At 45.7% G+C, this 21,893-nt stretch overlaps 1 protein-coding gene across 1 annotated transcript in view; it reads right to left on the minus strand.

Moving 5' to 3' along the window:
- Nucleotides 1-3,159: 3,159 nt before the first annotated feature.
- LOC135525513 (calpain-1 catalytic subunit-like) overlaps nucleotides 3,160-21,893 on the minus strand; it is a 39,393-nt gene continuing 20,659 nt past the window's right edge. The window contains exons 11-21 of the mRNA XM_064953185.1: nucleotides 21,346-21,530; nucleotides 20,003-20,211; nucleotides 19,772-19,829; nucleotides 19,567-19,647; nucleotides 18,363-18,420; nucleotides 17,833-17,897; nucleotides 6,972-7,040; nucleotides 6,764-6,842; nucleotides 5,421-5,537; nucleotides 4,930-4,982; nucleotides 3,160-4,653 (exon numbers count right to left, since the gene is read on the minus strand). Coding sequence (XP_064809257.1) covers nucleotides 4,627-4,653; nucleotides 4,930-4,982; nucleotides 5,421-5,537; nucleotides 6,764-6,842; nucleotides 6,972-7,040; nucleotides 17,833-17,897; nucleotides 18,363-18,420; nucleotides 19,567-19,647; nucleotides 19,772-19,829; nucleotides 20,003-20,211; nucleotides 21,346-21,530 — 1,001 coding nt within the window. The 3' untranslated portion in view covers nucleotides 3,160-4,626. The remainder of the gene's footprint in view (nucleotides 4,654-4,929; nucleotides 4,983-5,420; nucleotides 5,538-6,763; nucleotides 6,843-6,971; nucleotides 7,041-17,832; nucleotides 17,898-18,362; nucleotides 18,421-19,566; nucleotides 19,648-19,771; nucleotides 19,830-20,002; nucleotides 20,212-21,345; nucleotides 21,531-21,893) is intronic.

Consider the following 21,893-nt stretch of genomic DNA (forward strand, 5'->3'; position numbering starts at 1 on the left):
TCACTTTACCACTACCTACATGCACTGTACATATTACCTCAATTACCTCTACTAACCTGTAATAGACATTGACCCCAGTATATAGCCTCGTTATTGCTATTTTACATTTTCTTAACTCGTATTTTTCTTAAAACTTTATTGTTGTTTAAGGGCTTCTATACAGTGGGGCAAAAAAAGTATTTAGTCAGCCAACAATTGTGCAAGTTCTCCCACTTAAAAAGATGAGAGAGGCCTGTAATTTTCCTCATAGGTACACTTCAACTATGACAGACAAAATGAGAGAGAAAAAAAATCCAGAAATTCACATTGTAAGATTTTTAATGAATTTATTTGCAAATTATGGTGGAAAATAAGCATTTTTTTCATTCAAAAGTTTGGGGTCACTTAGAAATGTCCTCGTTTTCGAAAGAAAATATATTTTCCCCCGGCCATTAAAATAACATCAACTTGATCAGAAATACAGTGTAGACATTATTAATGTTGTAAGTGACTATTGTAGCTGTAAACGGCAGATTTTTTTATGGAATATCTACATAGGCGTAGAGAGGCCCATTATCAGAAACCATCACACCTGTGTTCCAATGGCACGTTTTGTTAGCTAATCTAAGTTCATAATTTTAAAAGGCCAATTGATCATTAGAAAACTCCTTTGCAATTATGTTCTGATTAAAGAAGCAATAAAACTGGCCTTCTTTAGACTAGTTGAGTATCTGGAGCATCAGCAATTATAGGTTTGATTACAAGCTCAAAATGGCCAGAAACAAAGACCTTTCTTCTGAAAATCGTCAGTCTATTCTTGTTCTGAGAAATGAAGGCTGTTCCATGTGAGAAATTGCCAAGAAATTGAAGATCTCGTACAACACTGTGTGCTACTCCCTTCACAGAACAGCGCAAACTGGCACTAACCTGAATAGAAAGAGGAGTGGGAGGACCCGGTGCACAACTGAACAAGAGGACAAGTAAGTTCCGTGGTGAATATTTTGATTCCATGAACAGATATGAATATCAGAGAAGTAGACAAAACTTGTTGGGGTAGTGGTCAAAATGGTAGTTGTGAGCAAAAATGTTCTAGAAAATGGTGTTGATGCGGTCACATAAACTGCTTTAACTTTTCATCCGAATATACATTTTTTGCTTTTTGGCTGAGTTGTTGCAAAGTGGAAAAATGAGCTGATTTGAGTAAAACGTTGCATGATTTCTCAAAGACAATGACAAGTTGGACGTGATGATGTCACAATGGGGATCTTTAGAATGTTGATGAAATGAAAGCAGATTTAGGCCAAAAAAAAAAAGAGGATTAATAATGTAAGTTTAACAGAGACCATTCCGGACGTTTTGAATATCGAGCGGCGTTTCTAGCGTGCAGAAGAAGAAGAATGAAAAGAAGTATGTCGAATATCTAAGCTGGGGCTCTTGCTTCGCAAGCCCCACAACTAATCTCATTGGTACAAGACTGTTCAGTCTGTTGAATACTCCATCAATGAAAAGATGGATTTCTTGGCTGAATGAGGGTTTTATTAAACCTTCAAAAGGGACACACACACACACAATAAAGGAAGTTTATCAAATAAAGTCATTGACAGGAAAAGTAATTTACTACATCAATTATAGTCACAATCGCTTCCCTTCATTTGTGTAACGGGGTGAATGGAATGGAGAAATGGTTTACAATAGGCAGAGTAGGGATCAACAGACGGCATGTGTATAACGATTACCTGAATAATGCACTACTTTTGACCAGAGCTCTACATTAGTGTACTATGTACATGGAATAGGGCACCATTTGGGACACAAATTCAACTGTTGATGATGCCACCTGAAATCAATGGCTGCATCCCAATTGTCCATCCCTCTCCTGGTCGATATCCAAGCATTAGATGGGTGTAAGCATTGGCTTGAGTGATTTTATACCGTGGTTAAATCCCTGAGATGAGAAGAAATGTATAAATCCATACTTTGGGAGAAGGACAATGGATATAGAGCCAATGTTAATGGTCACCGTTGGATATAGAGCTAATGTTAATGGTCACATTGGATATAGAGCTAATTTCAATGGTCACATTGGATATAGAGCTAATGTTAATGGTCACATTGGATATAGAGCTAATGTTAATGGTCACATTGGATATAGAGCTAATGTTAATGGTCACATTGGATATAGAGCTAATGTTAATGGTCACATTGGATATAGAGCTAATGTTAATGGTCACCAATGGATATAGAGCTAATGTTAATGGTCACCATTGGATATAGAGCCAATGTTAATGGTCACCAATGGATATAGAGCTAATGTTAATGGTCACATTGGACATAGAGCCAATGTTAATGGTCACATTGGACATAGAGCCAATGTTAATGGTCACATTGGATATAGAGCTAATGTTAATGGTCACCAATGGATATAGAGCCAATGTTAATGGTCACATTGGATATAGAGCCAATGTTAATGGTCACCGTTGGATATAGAGCTAATGTTAATGGTCACATTGGATATAGAGCCAATGTTAATGGTCACATTGGATATAGAGCCAATGTTAATGGTCACATTGAGTCATTAGTTTTAAAAAAAGGGTATTCTCTCAAAGGGCAAATAACTGACAAGTTGTTGCAGTAGTAGATAGGACCCCATTGTAAAATAAGAGTTTATTTTTCTCCTATTAAAACTGTCCCAGTGCAAAATGCCAAGCTCTGCCCAATGGGGCGTCGTTTATGGAGAGCTCTGAAGTAAACGGTCCTATCATCACATGGCTCTATTATCTCACCACACCGAACGTGGTGCGTTATTATTCCTTATGTCATTTGTCAACTACCGCTTTAGACTGCCTATTATCTGTGATTATATTATTCATAGTTATGCTGACATATCGTCGCGAGAGTTGCTGGGAAGAAAGAAAAATACTTGTATTTGCAATGACAATGAGAAAATAATCGCAATTTTCACTGCCTGGATGTGTCTTGCTTGTGTTTGATATATGTAGCCCTGCACGAGCTGTGGTGTGCCCGTTCCAGAAGGGCGTGTAGGAGCGGCTCATGTTTGATATGCTTGCCAAAATATACTGTTACAACAAAGTGTGTATAAACATGACGATTATGTCTTTTGTGTAGGCTACAACATGAAACAACGACACGAAATCGCACTTGAGGCATGGAACGCACAGGTCGAACATGAAGACTTTATTTAGCGTAGGCTGGAGCACGAAGCAGCAGCTCTGTAGGCAGCAGACACGTAAACAAATATCCTGCACATGCGCACAAATCACCATATCAATAGCATCGGCAAATTCGTTTCCAGAAAATCCGCAACCGTTAGCCACTCGGTAATAATGAACGATCTACTGAACATGGACAAATTTTAGACAGAGTGAACACTCGCTGTGCCTCTCGCTCTCTGGTGTCGAGCAACAAAGCACAGCAGGGATCATTTGATTAAAGTCTCTTGTCAAAGCTTGTGTCCATTTAGAATATCCCTGGATGACATAATCATTTAATAGCATTTAACCTTGTTTAATGAATACAAGGCAATACAATGAAGGTGTTATAAAGAGTAGAACAAGGTGGAACAAGGAGTCCCCCCTTTAGTTTTTATTCACATTACTAATCCAATACTTGTGTAGACAATAGAACATTGCTTCAAACTATCATAGGAGAAGTTGTGTTTGACTGCATTTCTATTTAACAAAAAAAAAAAAGAAAAAAAACCCAATAACCAATATATCACCACGGTTACATGGATAATGAAAGGAAGTAAGCAATCTAAATATGCAGAGAATACACTACTAGGCAAATCTAAAATCGAATGGATGTTAGTTGCTGGTATAGAAAAAAAAAGGTTTGAGTTTTGAATAGTTAATAGTCTAGTTATTCTATGTTGTTTTTTTGTTGCACTAATACACCTGTTTCAAATAAACAGGTGATCCTCAGTCTGGACCACCGTCAGTCTAATCAGTTGTGTTAGTGCAGGGCTGGACCAAAAGACAGAACACCTACAGTAGTGGGCTCCCGAGTGGCGCAGTAGTTTAAGGCACTACAGACACCCTGGTTCGAATCCAGGCTGTATCACAACCGGCTGTGATTGGGAGTCCAATAGGGCGGCGCTCAATTGGCCCAGCATCGTCTGGGTTTGGCCACTGTTGGCTGTCATTGTAAATAAGAATTTGTTCTTAACTGACTTGCCTGGTTAAATAAAATGTTACATTTGAAATGTTTTATTTTTCAAGTAGCTCTCCAGAACTATTAGAGATGGACACCACTGCTCTACACATATACAGTTAGGACCTTACTAACCCTTACAGTATACCCAGAAACAAAAACTACCACATTAGCAGATAGAAAATATAATGTACCAGATGTGTACCAGAATGTAACCCATTATGTTTTATAGCCTATGAACCCATAATTTCAAGAGTACAGTCACTTGTTAAGCACCCAATCTTTTGACTGTTCTCTTTGAACTGCAGGAGCATCACATCTCAAAGTGCAACAAATCACCCTGAAACTGCTGCAGCACAAAGGAATGGTTTGTCCAGCAAAGCATCACCTCAGCACGCTCCCCCTCCTCCCAAGCCCCCCCTTCCAAATCTCATGATTCCAACTGCAGTCTTCTGTCCATCCTATTTGGTCCTCGGTTTACGTATACATAGAGATGTACATCCACTGGAAGAAGAAGAAAAAATCAAAAAACATCATGTAGTGTATATTAAGCGTATATAATAGTATCAAGTTGGGTTTGACCTCTGAGTGGACCTCTTCCAATGAGAAATGTCCCCAAATGAAATGCAATAAAACATCTCTCGTTGTTCTCCGTTGTCTTGACAACTAGAAAGGTGTGCCATCTCACAACGTTGGCATACACTCAAAGGTTCAAAATGTACTGTAGGACTGGAGTTGAAAACCCCTGGTGATGAAGTAGCTTTATTAACTGTTCATTACCTCATTCTCTTGAAGAGATATGACCCCTCCATCATTGAGTTGTCTGAATATTTCTGTTGAGAAGGACACAAATGACATTATAATACAATGTAGATAAACACAGTACCATGGCTTCAAACCCTCATCTAGCATAGGGTTTCCACATTCCTCATGATGTCTGTCATGGCTCTCACAGGGTGATCCTAATTAGTTTTCTAGATCAGGGTTTTCCAAACTCGGTCGTGCCCCCCCCTCTGTGCACGTTTTAGATTTTACCATAGCACTTCACAGCTTATTGAAATAATCCAAGCTTGATCATGATTTGATTCATGAAATAAGCTGTGTAGTGCTATGGTAAAAACCACTGCACCGAAGGACGGATGGGGGGGGGGGGGGACACTGATATAGCAAACTAACTAAGATCAAACCTGCGAGTGCCATGACAGACATAATGAGGAATGTGTCTTGTGTGCAAAGATGTATTGTGAACTATTCTTTAGTTGTGGACTTACTGGCCATGCAGTCCATGCGTAGGACGAGGCTGATGAAACTCTCCAGGCTGATGACTCCAGAAGATCCACCGTAGCGCAGAGCCATCAGGTTTAACATGTCATCACCCACTCTGATCCCTGTAGAGGAGAGGAGGAGAGGCAGATTGGGTTCACATCTCACACCTTTAGTTCACTGGACGTGAAGAGGGCATGACAAAACCTATTCACCCTTAGGAGACTGGGACCCATGGACTGGGTCCATGGGTCCTTAGATCCTCAAAAGGTTCTACAGCTGCACAATCGAGACCATACTGACTGGTTGCATCACTGTCTGGTATGGCAACTGCTCGGCCTCTGACCGCAAGGCACTACGGAGGGTAGTGCGTATGGCCCAGTACATCACAGGGGCCAAGCTTCCTGTCATCCAGGACCTCTATACCAGGCAGTGTCAGTGGCAGGCCCTAAACATAGGAGAGCCCTAAAAATTGTCAAAGACGCTAGCTACCAAAGTCATAGACTGTTGTCTCTGCTACCGCACGTCAAGCGGTAACGGAGCGCCAAGTCTAGGTCCAAGAGGCTTCTAAACAGCTTCTACCCCTAAGCTATACGATTCCTGAACATCTAATCAAATGGCAACCCAGACTATTTGCATTGATCCCCCCCTCTTTTACACTGCTGCTACTCTCTTTTGTTATCATCTATGCATAGTCACTTTAATAACTCTACCTACATGTACATATTACCTCAACTAACCGGTGCCCCCGCACATTGACTTGGTACCGGTACCCCTTTGTTTATAGTCTTGCTATTGTTATTTTACTGCTGCTCTTTCATTACTTGTTACTTTTATTTCTTAATCATTCATTCATTCATATATATATATATATATATACTATAGCGCGAGTCAGCTTGGTTGGTTGCTGTCTCTCCCTCTCTCCCTGCACCAGTCTCACTCGCTTTATCAGCTGGGGTTAATAAAGTAGCTTAAAAATTGACTTTTCTACTGCTTCCCTCACTCGGATCGGACCGGGTCTGGATCTGACCAGGTCTGTACGGAACTGGTCTAGTTGTCCTTAGAGACCCATTCCAAATGGACCTATGTTTTAAAAAATTGGATGGGGAAAGCACCCAGGTCCATTTCAGAACAGGTCCAAACTTCTTGGACCTGTGAAGGCCTCTAGTTGGAGTTACGCTATAGCCTATCACATCAGTTTGGATTATTACACATCTAAGGACGGACTGCTAACCGGATTATCCTAACTCCGACTTGCGCGTAAATCATGCACTGATGTTAAGTTTTCCTGATTTTTACATTAGGTCCTAAAATCTATTTTGGTTTGTTTGTTTGTCGCGTCAAACGTTACCTGAAGCCATGATTGCGTTCCTCAGTTCACTCAATGACAACATTCCAGAACGGTCTACATCTGTGCGGAAGAAGATGTCCTGGATGATGTAAGAAGATACAAAGAATCCTTTCAGATAAACCGTACTTGGAAAATTTGAAGAATTGAATAACAATAATACATTTATAACCCGATAGAGGTTTTGCCACAGACCTGCTAATTAATTTACCTTGTACACGGTAACTTTTCTCCATAGACGTAGAAATTCAGAACTGTTCAGTTTTCCAGTGATTGATGTCTGGAGAAGGAATGGTTATCAAGGAAATCGACAAAGGCCGAATACAACATTTTTAGATACAATTTCTACCAGAGAGTGTGCCCTTAGATCATGGGACAAGGCTGCACTTGACCGTTGCACTTGAATCATTCTCACGGTGAATGGCTAGGCTCACTACGCTATGAAACCACACTATTACAGAGACTTTAATATTACTGTCTGCAAATTATATGGTGAAAAAAAATGTGTAGGGAGGCAGAGGCACAGAAACTACCATCGATACCTTTGTCAGATAACTGCACAATCGAGACCATCCTGACTGATTGCATCACCGCCTGGTATGGCAACTCCTCGGCATCTGACCGTAAGGCGCTACAGTGCGTGGGTAGTGCGTAAAGCCCAGTACATCACTGGGGCCAAGTTCCTGCCATCCAGGACCTATATAATAGGCGGTGTCAGAGGAAAGCCCATTAAATTGTCAGTGACTCCAGTCACCCAAGTCATAGACTGTTTTCTCTGCTACCGCACAGCAAGCGGTACCGGAGCGCCAAGACTAGGACAAAAGGCTCCTTAACAGCTTCTACCCCCAAGCCATAAGACTGCTGAACAATTAATCAAATGGCCACCGGTCTATTACATTGTTTGGGGTTTTAGGCTGGGTTTCTGTACAGCACTTTGAGATATCAGCTGATGTATGAAGGGCTATATAAATACATTTGATTTGACCCCCTCCCCCTCCATTTGTTTTTTACACTGCTGCTACTCGCTGTATATTATCTATGCATAATCACTTCACCCCTACCTACATGTACAAATTACCTCGACTTGTCAGGATTTGGCCAGGGTTGTTCCGGGTTTTGGTCAGTAGATGTCTCCATTGTGCTTTTTGTCCCTATGTTTTTCCCTTGATCCCCATTATTATTTGCACCTGTGTCTCGTTTCCCCTGATTGTATTTAAACCCTTTGTTTCCCTCAGTTCTGTGCTCTGTGTTTGTATGTTAGCACCCTGCCCTAGTGTTCTGTGTGCTCTTGTCGATTCCGGGTGAAGTTCTTGTGGTATTCTGTTTTTTTTGTTTTTGTTTATTTTTTGGTGAGTTTCTTTTGAGGTCTTTTGTGTTTTTCCTACCACCTTTTGGATTTGCCATTTTTTGTATTTTAGGATTTTTTCTTTATTAAATACACCGTCTTAAGTACTGCTGTGTCTGCCTCATCTTCTGGGTTCTGCTGTCTATTCGTGGCTCAGTTGGTTAAGTGACTGTTTCTCACTCCGGAGACCCAGGTTCGAAACCGGGTCCTGACAGAAACACAGAGCCAAAAATGAACCCAGAGGCAGCCAGTTCCCAGGACCTTTTGCCACGCTGTCCCACCACCAGGAGACTGTCCAACGCCACGAAGCCGCCCTGGTTCAGCAAGAGGCCTTAATGGCTAGACATTCTCATCTTCTGTCGGAGATGCTGACTTCCATTAAGCAAATATCTGATCGACTTACCCCGGCAACAGTTTCCGTCCCAGTACCTCAGGTTCACGTACCCATGGCAGTTAACCCCCTGGCTGAACCTCGTCTTCCATCTCCCCAACGGTTCTCAGGTGATCCAAGTGCTTGTAAAGGCTTTCTCACTCAATGTTCTCTCTCCTTTGAGCTGCAACCCTCGTCGTTTCCCACCGACCGGTCTAAGATCGCATATATCATTACCCTGCTGTCGGAAAAAGCCCTGGCCTGGGCTACTGCTGTGTGGGATGCACATAGTTCCTGCTGTGCCAGCTACTCTGCCTTTGCTGAGGAATTCAAACGAGTGTTTCAAGGCCCAAGCAGTGGTTCTGACTCAGCCAAACAGCTCCTGACTCTCCATCAAGGTTGGCGCAGCGTGACGGACTATGCCATCCAGTTCCGCACGGTGGCAGCAGCGAGTGGCTGGACGAGGCGCTCACGGTGTGCTTTCTGAAAGGCCTTTCCGACACTATCCAAGATGAACTGGCCACTCGGGAACCACCGGACAATCTCGAGTCCCTGATCAAGTTGGCCTCACGCATTGACCAGCGTCTGAGAGAGAGAGAACTCAACCGTAGACCTCTAGCCCCTATCAGTCCCAGCTCCGAGTCCCCACCTTTATCATCGCTGGCTCCACCGGAACCCATGCAGATTGGACGCATCTCCCAGGCTGAGAGAGACCGCCGGATGAGGGAGCGACGCTGTCTATATTGCGGCAAACCGGGCCATTTCCGTTCCACGTGTCCCGGGCTCCAGGGAAACGCTCTGTCCCGTACAGACCGGGGGAACTGTAACGGGAAAACATAACCTCCTCCCATCCGTCCAACTCCCGTCTGCTCATTCCAGTCACCCTCTCCTGGGACAACCACAAGCTTCACCTTCAAGCCTTGGTAGACTCTGGAGCCGCAGGTAACTTCATGGATGGTGTCTGGGCGAAGGAGAATGGCGTTCCCTCTGAACCTCTAAGTGACCCCATGAGGGTTACTACATTGGATGGAAGCCCTTTGGGATCTGGACTTGTCACTCATGTCACTACCTCCTTGAGACTTTCAGTTTCACAACACCAGGAATTGATGAACTTTCATTTGATCTCCTGTTCCGAGTTCCCTCTCGTCCTTGGATACCCCTGGCTTCACAGCCATAACCCTCACATCGACTGGTCTGTGGGCACTATCAAGCAGTGGGGTCCTACGTGCCAAGCTACTTGTATTTTCCGGAATTCCCCGAGTTCTACTCCAGAGTCTTTAGAATCCATCGACCTGACCCGAGTTCCCGAGTGTTACCATGACCTCAAACTGGTGTTTAGCAAACAGAGGGCCACCATGCTACCACCCCATAGATCTTACGATTGCCCCATCGACCTGTTTCCGGGCACTTGCCCCCCCAGGGGTCGGATCTTTTCCCTATCTCCACCCAAACAAGCTGCTATGGATACCTACATCAAGGACTCTCTGGAAGCAGGCCTCATGCGTCCATCAACCTCCCCGGCGGGAGCAGGGTTTTTCTTTGTGGCCAAGAAAGATGGTGGATTACGTCCTTGCATCGACTACCGGGGACTCAATGACATAACCGTCCGTAACCGTTACCCGCTACCCCTTATGGCCACAGCCTTCGAGCTGCTCCAGGAAGCAGTTGTTTTCACTAAGCTTGACCTGCGGAACGCATACCATCTTGTGCGGATCAGACCTGGTGACGAGTGGAAGACCGCTTTCAACACGCCTACTGGTCACTATGAATACTTGGTGATGCCCTTCGGCCTGACCAACGCCGCAGCGGTGTTCCAAGCGCTCATAAACGATGTGCTTAGGGATATGCTTAACATATTTGTGTTCGTTTACTTGGATGACATCCTCATCTTTTCGAGCTCCTTCAAGAACACACTAAGCATGTCAGACAAGTACTCAAACGCCTCCTGGACAGCCATCTGTACGTTAAGCCGGAAAAATGTGAATTCCATTCATCCAGTACAATTCCTGGGATTTGTAGTGGAACCCGGTCGAGTCCAAATGGACCCTAGGAAGGTAGGGCGGTAGCGGATTGGCCCACCCCCAAATCCGTTAAGGATGTTCAGCGTTTCCTGGGCTTCACAAACTTTTACCGCAAGTTCATCAAGAACTTCAGTTTGGTGGCAGCTCCTCTCTCAGCTTTAACCAAAGGTGGCAATGCAAGGTTTGTGTGGGGAAGAGAAGCTGAGACGGCCTTCCAAGGACTCAAGCAGCGCGTCCTCTCTGCTCCCATCCTGATACTACCGACTACGGATGAACCATTTGTGGTGGAGGTAGACGCATCAGAGGTTGGTGTTGGAGCTGTCCTGTCTCAGAGGGGTGAAGACAAGAAGCTTCATCCGTGCGCTTTCTTCTCACACCGGCTTACCCCGACTGAGAGGAACTACGATGTGGGGGATCGTGAACTCTAGCGGTTAAGATGGCATTGAAGGAATGGAGACACTGGCTCGAGGGGGCTTCTCACCCGTTTCAAGTGCTTACGGACTACAAAAATCTGGAGTATATCCAGCAGGCTAGCGATTGAACTCTAGACAAGCTAGATGGTCTCTTTTCTTCAATCGATTCCAGTTTATCCTCACCTATCGGCCCGGGTCGAAGAATCTCAAACCGGATGCCCTGTCCCGAGTCTACGCTCCTGCCATTCGAGATGACACGGACATGCCTGTCCTTCCTGCTGCTAAGATTGTGGCTCCGATCTCGTGGCAAGTTGAGGATACCGTGAGACGTGCTCAAGCTAGCGAACCGGACCCTAAAGGAGGCCCTGCCAATCGGTTGTTTGTCCCCAAGGCAGTGAGGACTCAGGTCCTTCTGTGGGGGCACTCCTCTCGCCTCACCTGTCATCCGGGCGTAGGTCGCACCTTGGAGTTCATCCAGCGTAAGTTCTGGTGGCCTACCATAAGAGAAGACGTTGCCACTTTCGTCAATGCCTGCCCCGTGTGCTGCCAGGGCAAATCTTCTCACCTCCGCCCTCAAGGACTCCTTCACCCTTTACCTGTTCCCCACAGACCCTGGTCCCATATCTCATTGGACTTTATTACTGGACTTCCTCCATCCCATGGCAATACTACTATCCTAGTCATAATCGACAGGTTTTCAAAGGCGGCCAGGTTCGTCCCTCTGACTAAGTTACCTTCTGCCAAGGAAACGACTGAGTTGGTAATTAATCATGTGTTCCGAGTCTTCGGCATTCCTCAAGATGTGGTTTCTGACAGAGGTCCCCAGTTCGCCTCAAGGTTTTGGAAGGCCTTCTGCCAACTCATGGGGGCTTCTGCCAGTCTATCTTCAGGGTACCATCCGGAGTCCAACGGCCAAACAGAGAGGATGAATCAAGAGCTGGAAACCACCCTCCGATGTATGACTCGTGACAACCCGTCCACATGGTCATCCTTTATTGTTTGGGCCGAATACGCGCACAACACCTTGCGCTCCTCCTCCACTGGTATGTCCCCGCACGAGTGTCAGTTTGGCTATGCTCCTCCATTGTTCCCGGACCAGGAGGCAGAAGTCAGAGTGCCTTCAGCCTTGAGGTTCGTCAGACGCTGTCGGCTTATGTGGAGGAAGACCCGTCTTAATCTGATGCGTTCCTCACAGAGGTATCAACAACAAGCCAACAGACGTCGCCGTCCCGGGCCTACCCTGCGCCCCGGCCAGAGAGTCTGGCTTTCCACAAGAGACTTACCTCTACGGGTGGAGTCTCGCAAGCTGTCCCAAAAATACATCGGTCCCTTCAAGGTTGCCAGGAGAGTTAAACCAGTTTCTTATCGCCTACACTTACCCAGATCCCTTAAGATTAATCCCACATTTCATGTGTCATTGTTAAAACCTGTTGTTTTTTCTCCCCTTGTCCCGGCAGACAGACCTCCCCCTCCGCCTCGTGTCATTGGAGGCCAGCCGGCTTATACCGTCCACCGGATACTGGATTCCCGCCGGGTGCAGCGGTCCTGGCAGTATCTGGTGGACTGGGAAGGCTACGGTCCTGAGGAGCGCTCCTGGGTTCCTGCCAAAGACATCCTGGACCCTGACCTCATTCGTCAGTTCAGGGTCCTCCACCCTGAGAGAGCTGGTAGGAACGTCAGGAGCCGTTCTAGGGGGGGATTCTGTCAGGATTTGGCCAGGGTTGTTCCGGGTTTTGGTCAGTAGATGTCTCCATTGTGCTTTTTGTCCCTATGTTTTTCCCTTGATCCCCATTATTATTTGCACCTGTGTCTCGTTTCCCCTGATTGTATTTAAACCCTTTGTTTCCCTCAGTTCTGTGCTCTGTGTTTGTATGTTAGCACCCTGCCCTAGTGTTCTGTGTGCTCTTGTCGATTCCGGGTGAAGTTCTTGTGGTATTCTGTTTTTTTTGTTTTTGTTTATTTTTTGGTGAGTTTCTTTTGAGGTCTTTTGTGTTTTTCCTACCACCTTTTGGATTTGCCATTTTTTGTATTTTAGGATTTTTTCTTTATTAAATACACCGTCTTAAGTACTGCTGTGTCTGCCTCATCTTCTGGGTTCTGCTGTCTATTCGTGGCTCAGTTGGTTAAGTGACTGTTTCTCACTCCGGAGACCCAGGTTCGAAACCGGGTCCTGACACGACTAACCTGTACCCCCCACATTGACTCGGTACCGGTACCCCCTGTATATAGCCTCGTTATTGTGTTACTTTTTTAATTATTTTTTTTATGTTTACTTTAGTTTATTTGGGAAATATTTTCTTCTTGAACTGCACTGTTGGTTAAAAGGACTTGTGAGTAAGAATTTCACGGTAAGGTTCTACACTTGTTGTATTCGGCGCATGTGACAAATAAAGTTTGATTTGATTATTTTTATTTGATCAATGGCGGGACGGCGATCAGGCCTCTGCACTCTAGTTATGAATGTGTCTCCCTCTGGCATATGGATGGATTATATGACACGCCGAGAGCAACTGGCATCCAAAAGAGTTGAGCACATTACTCTGAGATGTACTGCAGCAGGTCACTTCCATTGTAAAACTACATCAAACCACATCCATTACGCGTATTCCTGTTCACAACACTGTGTGGAGATTTGGGATCAGAGCATGACAGAAATATTTGGAAACTGAGCGAACTGAACTCAAGCATGCAGGGGAAATACAAAACACATTTGATCAATCAAATGTATTTATAAAGCCCCTTTTTACATCAGCAGATGTCACAAAGTGCTTATACAGAAACCCAGGCTAAAACCTCAAACAGCAAGCAATGCAGATGTAGAAGCAGTGCGAATAGGAACAATTCCCTAGAAGGGCAGGAACCTAGGAGGAGACCTATAGAGGAACCAGGCTCTGAGGGGTGGCCAGGCCTCTTCTGGCTGTGCCGGGTAGAGAGGAACCAGGCTCTGAGGGGTGGCCAGGCCTCTTCTGGCTGTGCCGGGAAGAGAGGAACCAGGCTCTGAGGAGTGGCCAGGCCTCTTCTGGCTGTGCCGGGAAGAGAGGAACCAGGCTCTGAGGGGTGGCCAGGCCTCTTCTGGCTGTGCCGGGAAGAGAGGAACCAGGCTCTGAGGGTGGCCAGGCCTCTTCTGGCTGGACTGGGTAGAGAGGAACCAGGCTCTGAGGGGTGGCCAGGCCTCTTCTGGCTGTGCCGGGAAGAGAGGAACCAGGCTCTGAGGAGTGGCCAGGCCTCTTCTGGCTGTGCCGGGAAGAGAGGAACCAGGCTCTGAGGGTGGCCAGGCCTCTTCTGGCTGTGCTGGGAAGAGAGGAACCAGGCTCTGAGGGGTGGCCAGGCCTCTTCTGGCTGGACTGGGTAGAGAGGAACCAGGCTCTGAGGGGTGGCCAGGCCTCTTCTGGCTGGACTGGGTAGAGAGGAACCAGGCTCTGAGGGGTGGCCAGGCCTCTTCTGGCTGTACTGGGTAGAGAGGAACCAGGCTCTGAGGGGTGGCCAGGCCTCTTCTGGCTGGACTGGGTAGAGAGGAACCAGGCTCTGAGGGGTGGCCAGGCCTCTTCTGGCTGGACTGGGTAGAGAGGAACCAGGCTCTGAGGGGTGGCCAGGCCTCTTCTGGCTGGACTGGGAAGAGAGGAACCAGGCTCTGAGAGGTGGCCAGGCCTCTTCTGGCTGTGCCGGGAAGAGAGGAACCAGGCTCTGAGGGGTGGCCAGGCCTCTTCTGGCTGGACTGGGTAGAGAGGAACCAGGCTCTGAGGGGTGGCCAGGCCTCTTCTGGCTGGACTGGGAAGAGAGGAACCAGGCTCTGAGAGGTGGCCAGGCCTCTTCTGGCTGGACTGGGTAGAGAGGAACCAGGCTCTGAGGGGTGGCCAGGCCTCTTCTGGCTGGACTGGGTAGAGAGGAACCAGGCTCTGAGGGGTGGCCAGGCCTCTTCTGGCTGGACTGGGTAGAGAGGAACCAGGCTCTGAGGGGTGGCCAGGCCTCTTCTGGCTGTGCCGGGAAGAGAGGAACCAGGCTCTGAGGGGTGGCCAGGCCTCTTCTGGCTGGACTGGGTAGAGAGGAACCAGGCTCTGAGGGGTGGCCAGTCCTCTTCTGGCTGGACTGGGTAGAGAGGAACCAGGCTCTGAGGGGTGGCCAGGCCTCTTCTGGCTGGACTGGGTAGAGAGGAACCAGGCTCTGAGGGGTGGCCAGGCCTCTTCTGGCTGGACTGGGTAGAGAGGAACCAGGCTCTGAGGGGTGGCCAGGCCTCTTCTGGCTGGACTGGGTAGAGAGGAACCAGGCTCTGAGGGGTGGCCAGGCCTCTTCTGGCTGTGCCGGGAAGAGAGGAACCAGGCTCTGAGGGGTGGCCAGGCCTCTTCTGGCTGGACTGGGAAGAGAGGAACCAGGCTCTGAGGGTGGCCAGGCCTCTTCTGGCTGTGCCGGGAAGAGAGGAACCAGGCTCTGAGGGGTGGCCAGGCCTCTTCTGGCTGGACTGGGTAGAGAGGAACCAGGCTCTGAGGGGTGGCCAGGCCTCTTCTGGCTGTGCCGGGAAGAGAGGAACCAGGCTCTGAGGGGTGGCCAGGCCTCTTCTGGCTGTACTGGGTAGAGAGGAACCAGGCTCTGAGGGGTGGCCAGGCCTCTTCTGGCTGGACTGGGTAGAGAGGAACCAGGCTCTGAGGGGTGGCCAGGCCTCTTCTGGCTGGACTGGGTAGAGAGGAACCAGGCTCTGAGGGGTGGCCAGGCCTCTTCTGGCTGTGCCGGGAAGAGAGGAACCAGGCTCTGAGGGGTGGCCAGGCCTCTTCTGGCTGGACTGGGTAGAGAGGAACCAGGCTCTGAGGGGTGGCCAGGCCTCTTCTGGCTGTGCCGGGAAGAGAGGAACCAGGCTCTGAGGGGTGGCCAGGCCCTTCTGGCTGGACTGGGTAGAGAGGAACCAGGCTCTGAGGGGTGGCCAGGCCTCTTCTGGCTGTGCCGGGAAGAGAGGAACCAGGCTCTGAGGTGTGGCCAGGCCTCTTCTGGCTGGACTGGGTAGAGAGGAACCAGGCTCTGAGGGGTGGCCAGGCCTCTTCTGGCTGGACTGGGTAGAGAGGAACCAGGCTCTGAGGGGTGGCCAGGCCTCTTCTGGCTGTGCCGGGAAGAGAGGAACCAGGCTCTGAGGGGTGGCCAGGCCTCTTCTGGCTGTGCCGGGAAGAGAGGAACCAGGCTCTGAGGGGTGGCCAGGCCTCTTCTGGCTGGACTGGGTAGAGAGGAACCAGGCTCTGAGGGGTGGCCAGGCCTCTTCTGGCTGTGCCGGGAAGAGAGGAACCAGGCTCTGAGGGGTGGCCAGGCCTCTTCTGGCTGGACTGGGTAGAGAGGAACCAGGCTCTGAGGGGTGGCCAGGCCTCTTCTGGCTGGACTGGGTAGAGAGGAACCAGGCTCTGAGGGGTGGCCAGGCCTCTTCTGGCTGGACTGGGAAGAGAGGAACCAGGCTCTGAGGGGTGGCCAGGCCTCTTCTGGCTGTTAGAGAGGAACCAGGCTCTGAGGGTGGCCAGGCCTCTTCTGGCTGTGCCGGGTAGAGAGGAACCAGGCTCTGAGGGGTGGCCAGGCCTCTTCTGGCTGGACTGGGTAGAGAGGAACCAGGCTCTGAGGGTGGCCAGGCCTCTTCTGGCTGGATACCACTGAGGGGTGGCCAGGCCTCTTCTGGCTGGACTGGGTAGAGAGGAACCAGGCTCTGAGGGGTGGCCAGGCCTCTTCTGGCTGTGCCGGGAAGAGAGGAACCAGGCTCTGAGGGGTGGCCAGGCCTCTTCTGGCTGTGCCGGGAAGAGAGGAACCAGGCTCTGAGGGGTGGCCAGGCCTCTTCTGGCTGTGCCGGGTGGAGGTTATAAGAGTACATGGCCATTAAGGCCAGATGAGTGTCCGAATCATTGGATTCAGAGGAAATCATTCTTATTGGAGAGAGCATCTTTCAAAAGCGAACCTTCCCTCAGCTGTGCATGTTTCTAACATAAACAGAATCAGTAATTGTCCCCACACCAGTGATGACTGCTCACCTCCAACGCTTGGAAGAGCACTTTGGGACCTACTTCCCAATCCGTTTGACTTTGATCCTGGCTCAGTTGACAAGACGGTAAGTGAAATCAAACAGCTGATCGAGCTGTCATGTGACCAAATGCATTCACGGCAGTGGCGGTTGGTGCCATTTAAGATGAGGGAGGATGCTATTTTTCATATGAGCATGGCCTTATTTCTATTACAGCATGTTGGATAACTGTCATTCATAGTGAGCTCAATATAACATTAGTTGAGCAATGATTAAATGTTCTCTATACCTATCATGAGGTTGCCACAACCAAGCTTATAAATGCAAATTTAAAACGTAGGTGCACACAGGTCAAGATAAAAATGTGAATGATCAAGGTGATAGACAGTGACACATTCAATACCACCTTGCTACCATTTAAGAAAAGTTTTACAACAGAATCGGCAGAATGAATACACCCCGATCAAAATATAAGTTAACATTGGCAGTTAATTAAATAAAGCATTTTTGCATTGATGGGGTCGTGGGAATTTTCAGATATCAAAATGAGGTAGTGGGCCAAACAAATTTGGTAACCCCTGGGTTAAGGGAATATCCAAGGACAGATTTTTAAAAAACAGTTGACATTTTGATCTGTAGTGGGATAATGCTGTTTGTTTGTGGTCTGTTTTATGTTGTTGTAACTTTATTTGCGGTATTTTCCCTTTCCAATTCAGATTGCTGGGTTTGTAAACTGCTTTTCAGATTACATGAAGATGAAAAATGAAACTAAATCTCTCTCTCTCTCTCTCTCTCTCTAGTCTATACCATAGAGACTCATACATTCATTCACAGATTTTACTGTTTCATGGGAGTGTTAAAATGTACTCTTGTAAAGTACTGTTCAAGGTATTTCACAACAGAAAGCATCATGGGAGACTGTCACTAAGCTCATGAAGGATACATCCATTAAGGCCAACATGCTGCGACAGGACTCCAAGCTGAAGCCTTGTGTTTTCTTTGCATTTCCTGTGTAAAATGGGAAAAGATGGCACATCAGAAAACCAATACTTATTTAAACAATTCTCTGTGTACAAACTCCTGATTTTATTCAGAACTTGTGGTGTGCATCAATATCGATTATTCAATACGATATCGATATGAGCCAGGAATAACGTGATATCTGTTAACCTACATTAAGTAAAAGAAAAAATCGATATCATGCTCTCAATTTATAGCGCACTTCAGTGTCTGCTGATGGGCTGTCAACGGCCTTCCTACTGGTTGGGTAGGTTAGACGCCCAGGACATTCACACTTGGCCCAATGGGCAATCAGCAAGCAGTTGTCTGAACTTCATAAAGGAAGTTGCAGTGTTATTTATTCAAACCGTTAAGATATTGATTTTGGTTCTAAAAAATGCTACTAATATCGATATAGATTTTCCATATCAGTGCCCAACACTATACATTACAATAGATTTTCTCTTTACATACCTTGGATGAGATTTTCATTCAGACAGCTCTGAAGCTGTTCAGCATTCACCTCCTCAAACTTTTTAGTAAAAATAAAATTATACTGTTATCTTTTTTAAAACCATTAGTTAAAAACAATGGGCCATACTTGCGAAAATTATAAAAAGCTTAAGCTTTAGTTCAAGTTTAAGAATACGCTTATTAAAATCGTCAAGTAGTTCAAAGGCTATATGTTAGCTGTTCCCATTTCATAATCTGACAAATTTAGCCGTATGCTAATCTCGTCAAGTGGGTGTGATTATTTCCTGAAACAAATTCCGCATCAACCTTTCAAAGATCTTAAAAAGGGACAATGCCTAACCAGAGGGATATGTTGTATTTAAACTTCCAAATTCAAGGTTTACTTTCCTTCATATTCACTTGGTCAGTCTCAAGTGTCATTGCATCCATGACCAGACTACTTTACTAACGTTATGTTAGACAAAGCTCGTTTTTACATACATGACAAAATCCCTCGTTGATGCCTATCCGTTCCACACACATCCATGTGCTTCCACAGCAGTAAAGATGTAGAAGGATTATACAACATGTACGTTTCGATCCGTATATGTTGTAAAAAATAAATAAATTATGTAGCAGAGGCTCAAGATCTTGTCAAATTTACCTCTTACTGCTATCAATAATTGGTGGTGTGACTCACTAAGGTGGTAAGCCAAGAAACCATGAGATGCCGTGAGTTCGTAACCCATTCGGGGGATAGTTTTTTTTCGAGAAAAAAAAAACAAGCCACTGTTGATCCTTGGGTCATATAACGCATACGTGATGAAATAGATGGTTATAAAATGTTGTACATGTACATGTGGCCTACACGCCTATGTAATGTATGTAACCCTATAGTAGTGTCGATTCTTTATTTTAGCAGTGTCAATTTTGAACCAAATATAAACACTGCCACCTAGTGAGGTTAGCAAAGGGCTAAATATGCCAGATTATGTAATGGGAACAGCCAACATGTAGCCTTTGATCAAGTGCAACTACGTCAACAATTTTAATTGGCCAATGCTTGAACTTGAACTAAAACTTTTTCATAATGTTCAAATATGGCTTCAATTAGTTTAAACGATTCGTCTTCTTTTACAGCTCTTTATTTCTCCGGTTATGTATTTAATTTGACATTGCAATACTTTTTTTTCTTCTTTTTTAAATCAAAATACTCTGAACTTGCCTCATCAGAATACTTCTGAAACTGAGTTCTTTTGTCATCAACATCTCCTCCGTTGTATTCAAATTTGTCTGTAGATGTGTGCTAAAAAATAATAATAATTGAGTTGTAGTGAGTTATAAAGGAGGTGGAAGCAAAGCAATACCAGTGTTACATTAAAATACACCGACATAAATATGAGGGATGAAACACTTTTGGCCTTAAGTACCTTCGGCGTTTTCGGGGAAAACAAGATATCCTCCATATCTTGGTCATTGGAGTTTTCACTGAGGGAAAAAAAAATGTACCGTTTTGTTTCTGTTAGGAATACACTAATTATAGTGAGACCTAATGTTAGCTATGATCACAGACTATAAAAAAAAAATATTGAAAAAAATATTGAAAAAAAACCTGACATTACGTTATTATTCATGTCGTTATGGGGTGGGGCTGTGCTTACTGGATGTGGGTCTCTGCCTTGGAGAGGATGGACAGGATGAAGGAGGCGGTTTCATTTGGTTTGAAGGTTGATGGCACGATCAGGTATTCACCAGGTTTTAGCCTGAAGAACTCCATCACTTCCCGAGCATTCAGGTAGTTCTTCGATTGGGCGACAGGCACATTGTTGTTGAAGAAGGACGCAGGAAACTTCCCACTCTGTCCTTTGAACTGAGATCACAGTAAAACCACAAATTACAAAAGGCTGTGCTAAAATATGTCTTTGTAAAATGTTACTTTTGAACCGTAATGCAACAATTAAACAAAGCTACTTGGTCGTATATATGTTATTTAATAGTTGTGCAACAACCCAACCTGGTCTCAAAGCATTTTGTATTATTCTATAAGTAGATCGGAGACACTCCATTTAGTGTGATATGTTACATTTCGTATGGTATGTGTTAATCTGTGGAGGTCCATTACGTATGATATGTTACGAATTACAATTCATGTTATATGTTAAGAATTCGCAACACGTATAATCTGTAGTGAATTCTAGGTAGGTGGCTAACATCAGCTAACTCTCTAACGTTAGCTAGGCTAGGGGTTAGGGATTAGGGTTCAAGTGTGGAGTTGGGTTAAAGGGTTAAGGTTAGTGTTCGGGGAAGGTTTAGCTACAAGCTAAGTAGTTGTAAAGTAGTTTTCAGTTCAAAAGTAACATTTCATAATAAATGGGTTATCTCAGATTTACATACAGAATCATGCGAAATGCTCTGAGACCAGGTTGCACAACCATAGTACAACAGAAACCACAGACCAAGGAGAATGCACAGGCCTATCTAGAGCAACAGTGTATTTTGTTAGCTCCTGTATAACTGTATTTGTGAAAATGTTGTGTAAAAGGGGCTTACTTGGTCAGACACCTGTAGAAAGTAAAACATATACAATTCAATAGCAGGAACAATAGCATATCTGGACTGTTGAATTTACTCTTATGGGATGACATTATACTTGTAGGTTCAAATTGGATAATATTGTTTTAATGATTTAAAAAATAAGCTTTTGTAGATAAACTTGTTTTAATTTCTTTAGATAAAAGTCATAGACATTTCAGTTTCTTTGTAGAAATACACATTTTCTGCAGCAAATGTAGTGCTTCTGGGTCGTTGGTGAGAAGTGTGATATGTGGGTCGTATATAAGAAGTGTGATATGGCTTATCAGCTGGGTCGTGTGTGAGAGGTGTGATATGTGGGTCGTATATGAGAAGTGTGATATGGCTTATCATCTGGGTCGTGTGTGAGAGGTGTGATATGTGGGTCGTATTTGAGAAGTGTTATTTATACGGGTTTATGAAACGTGTTCACCAATGAAGGGCACTGGACCTCAAAGATGGAGAAACCGATGTGGAGACTTTTAACCAGGCGTCTGTTTCTCTTGTCAGGTTTCTGCATCAGAGACACCAACATGTTGTTGTCGCCCTGTGTCTCAGAGCAGACATCGCTCAATCCCCCAATCTTCACCCGATACTGGGGATTTATCCAGAAGCTGTCTGGGAGACAACACAAAAAAATATGGATATTTTGACTGTAGATTCAGGAAATGAATCACTAGCCACTTTAACTATGCCACTTTGTTTACATACTCATCTCATATGTATATACTGTACTCGATACCATCTACTGTATCTTGCCTATGCTGCTCTGCACCATCACTCATTCATATCTTTATGTACATATTCTTTATCCCCTTACACTGTGTATAAGAAATTAGTTTTGGAATTGTTAGTTAGATTACTTGTTGGTTATTACTGCATTGTCGGAACTAGAAGAACAAGCATTTCGCTACACTCGCATTAACATCTGCTAACCATGTGTATGTGACAAATAAAATTTGATTTGATTTGATTTGAAAT

Source organism: Oncorhynchus masou, chromosome 32 (genome assembly GCF_036934945.1).
Source record: "Oncorhynchus masou masou isolate Uvic2021 chromosome 32, UVic_Omas_1.1, whole genome shotgun sequence".
NCBI lineage: Eukaryota > Metazoa > Chordata > Actinopteri > Salmoniformes > Salmonidae > Oncorhynchus > Oncorhynchus masou.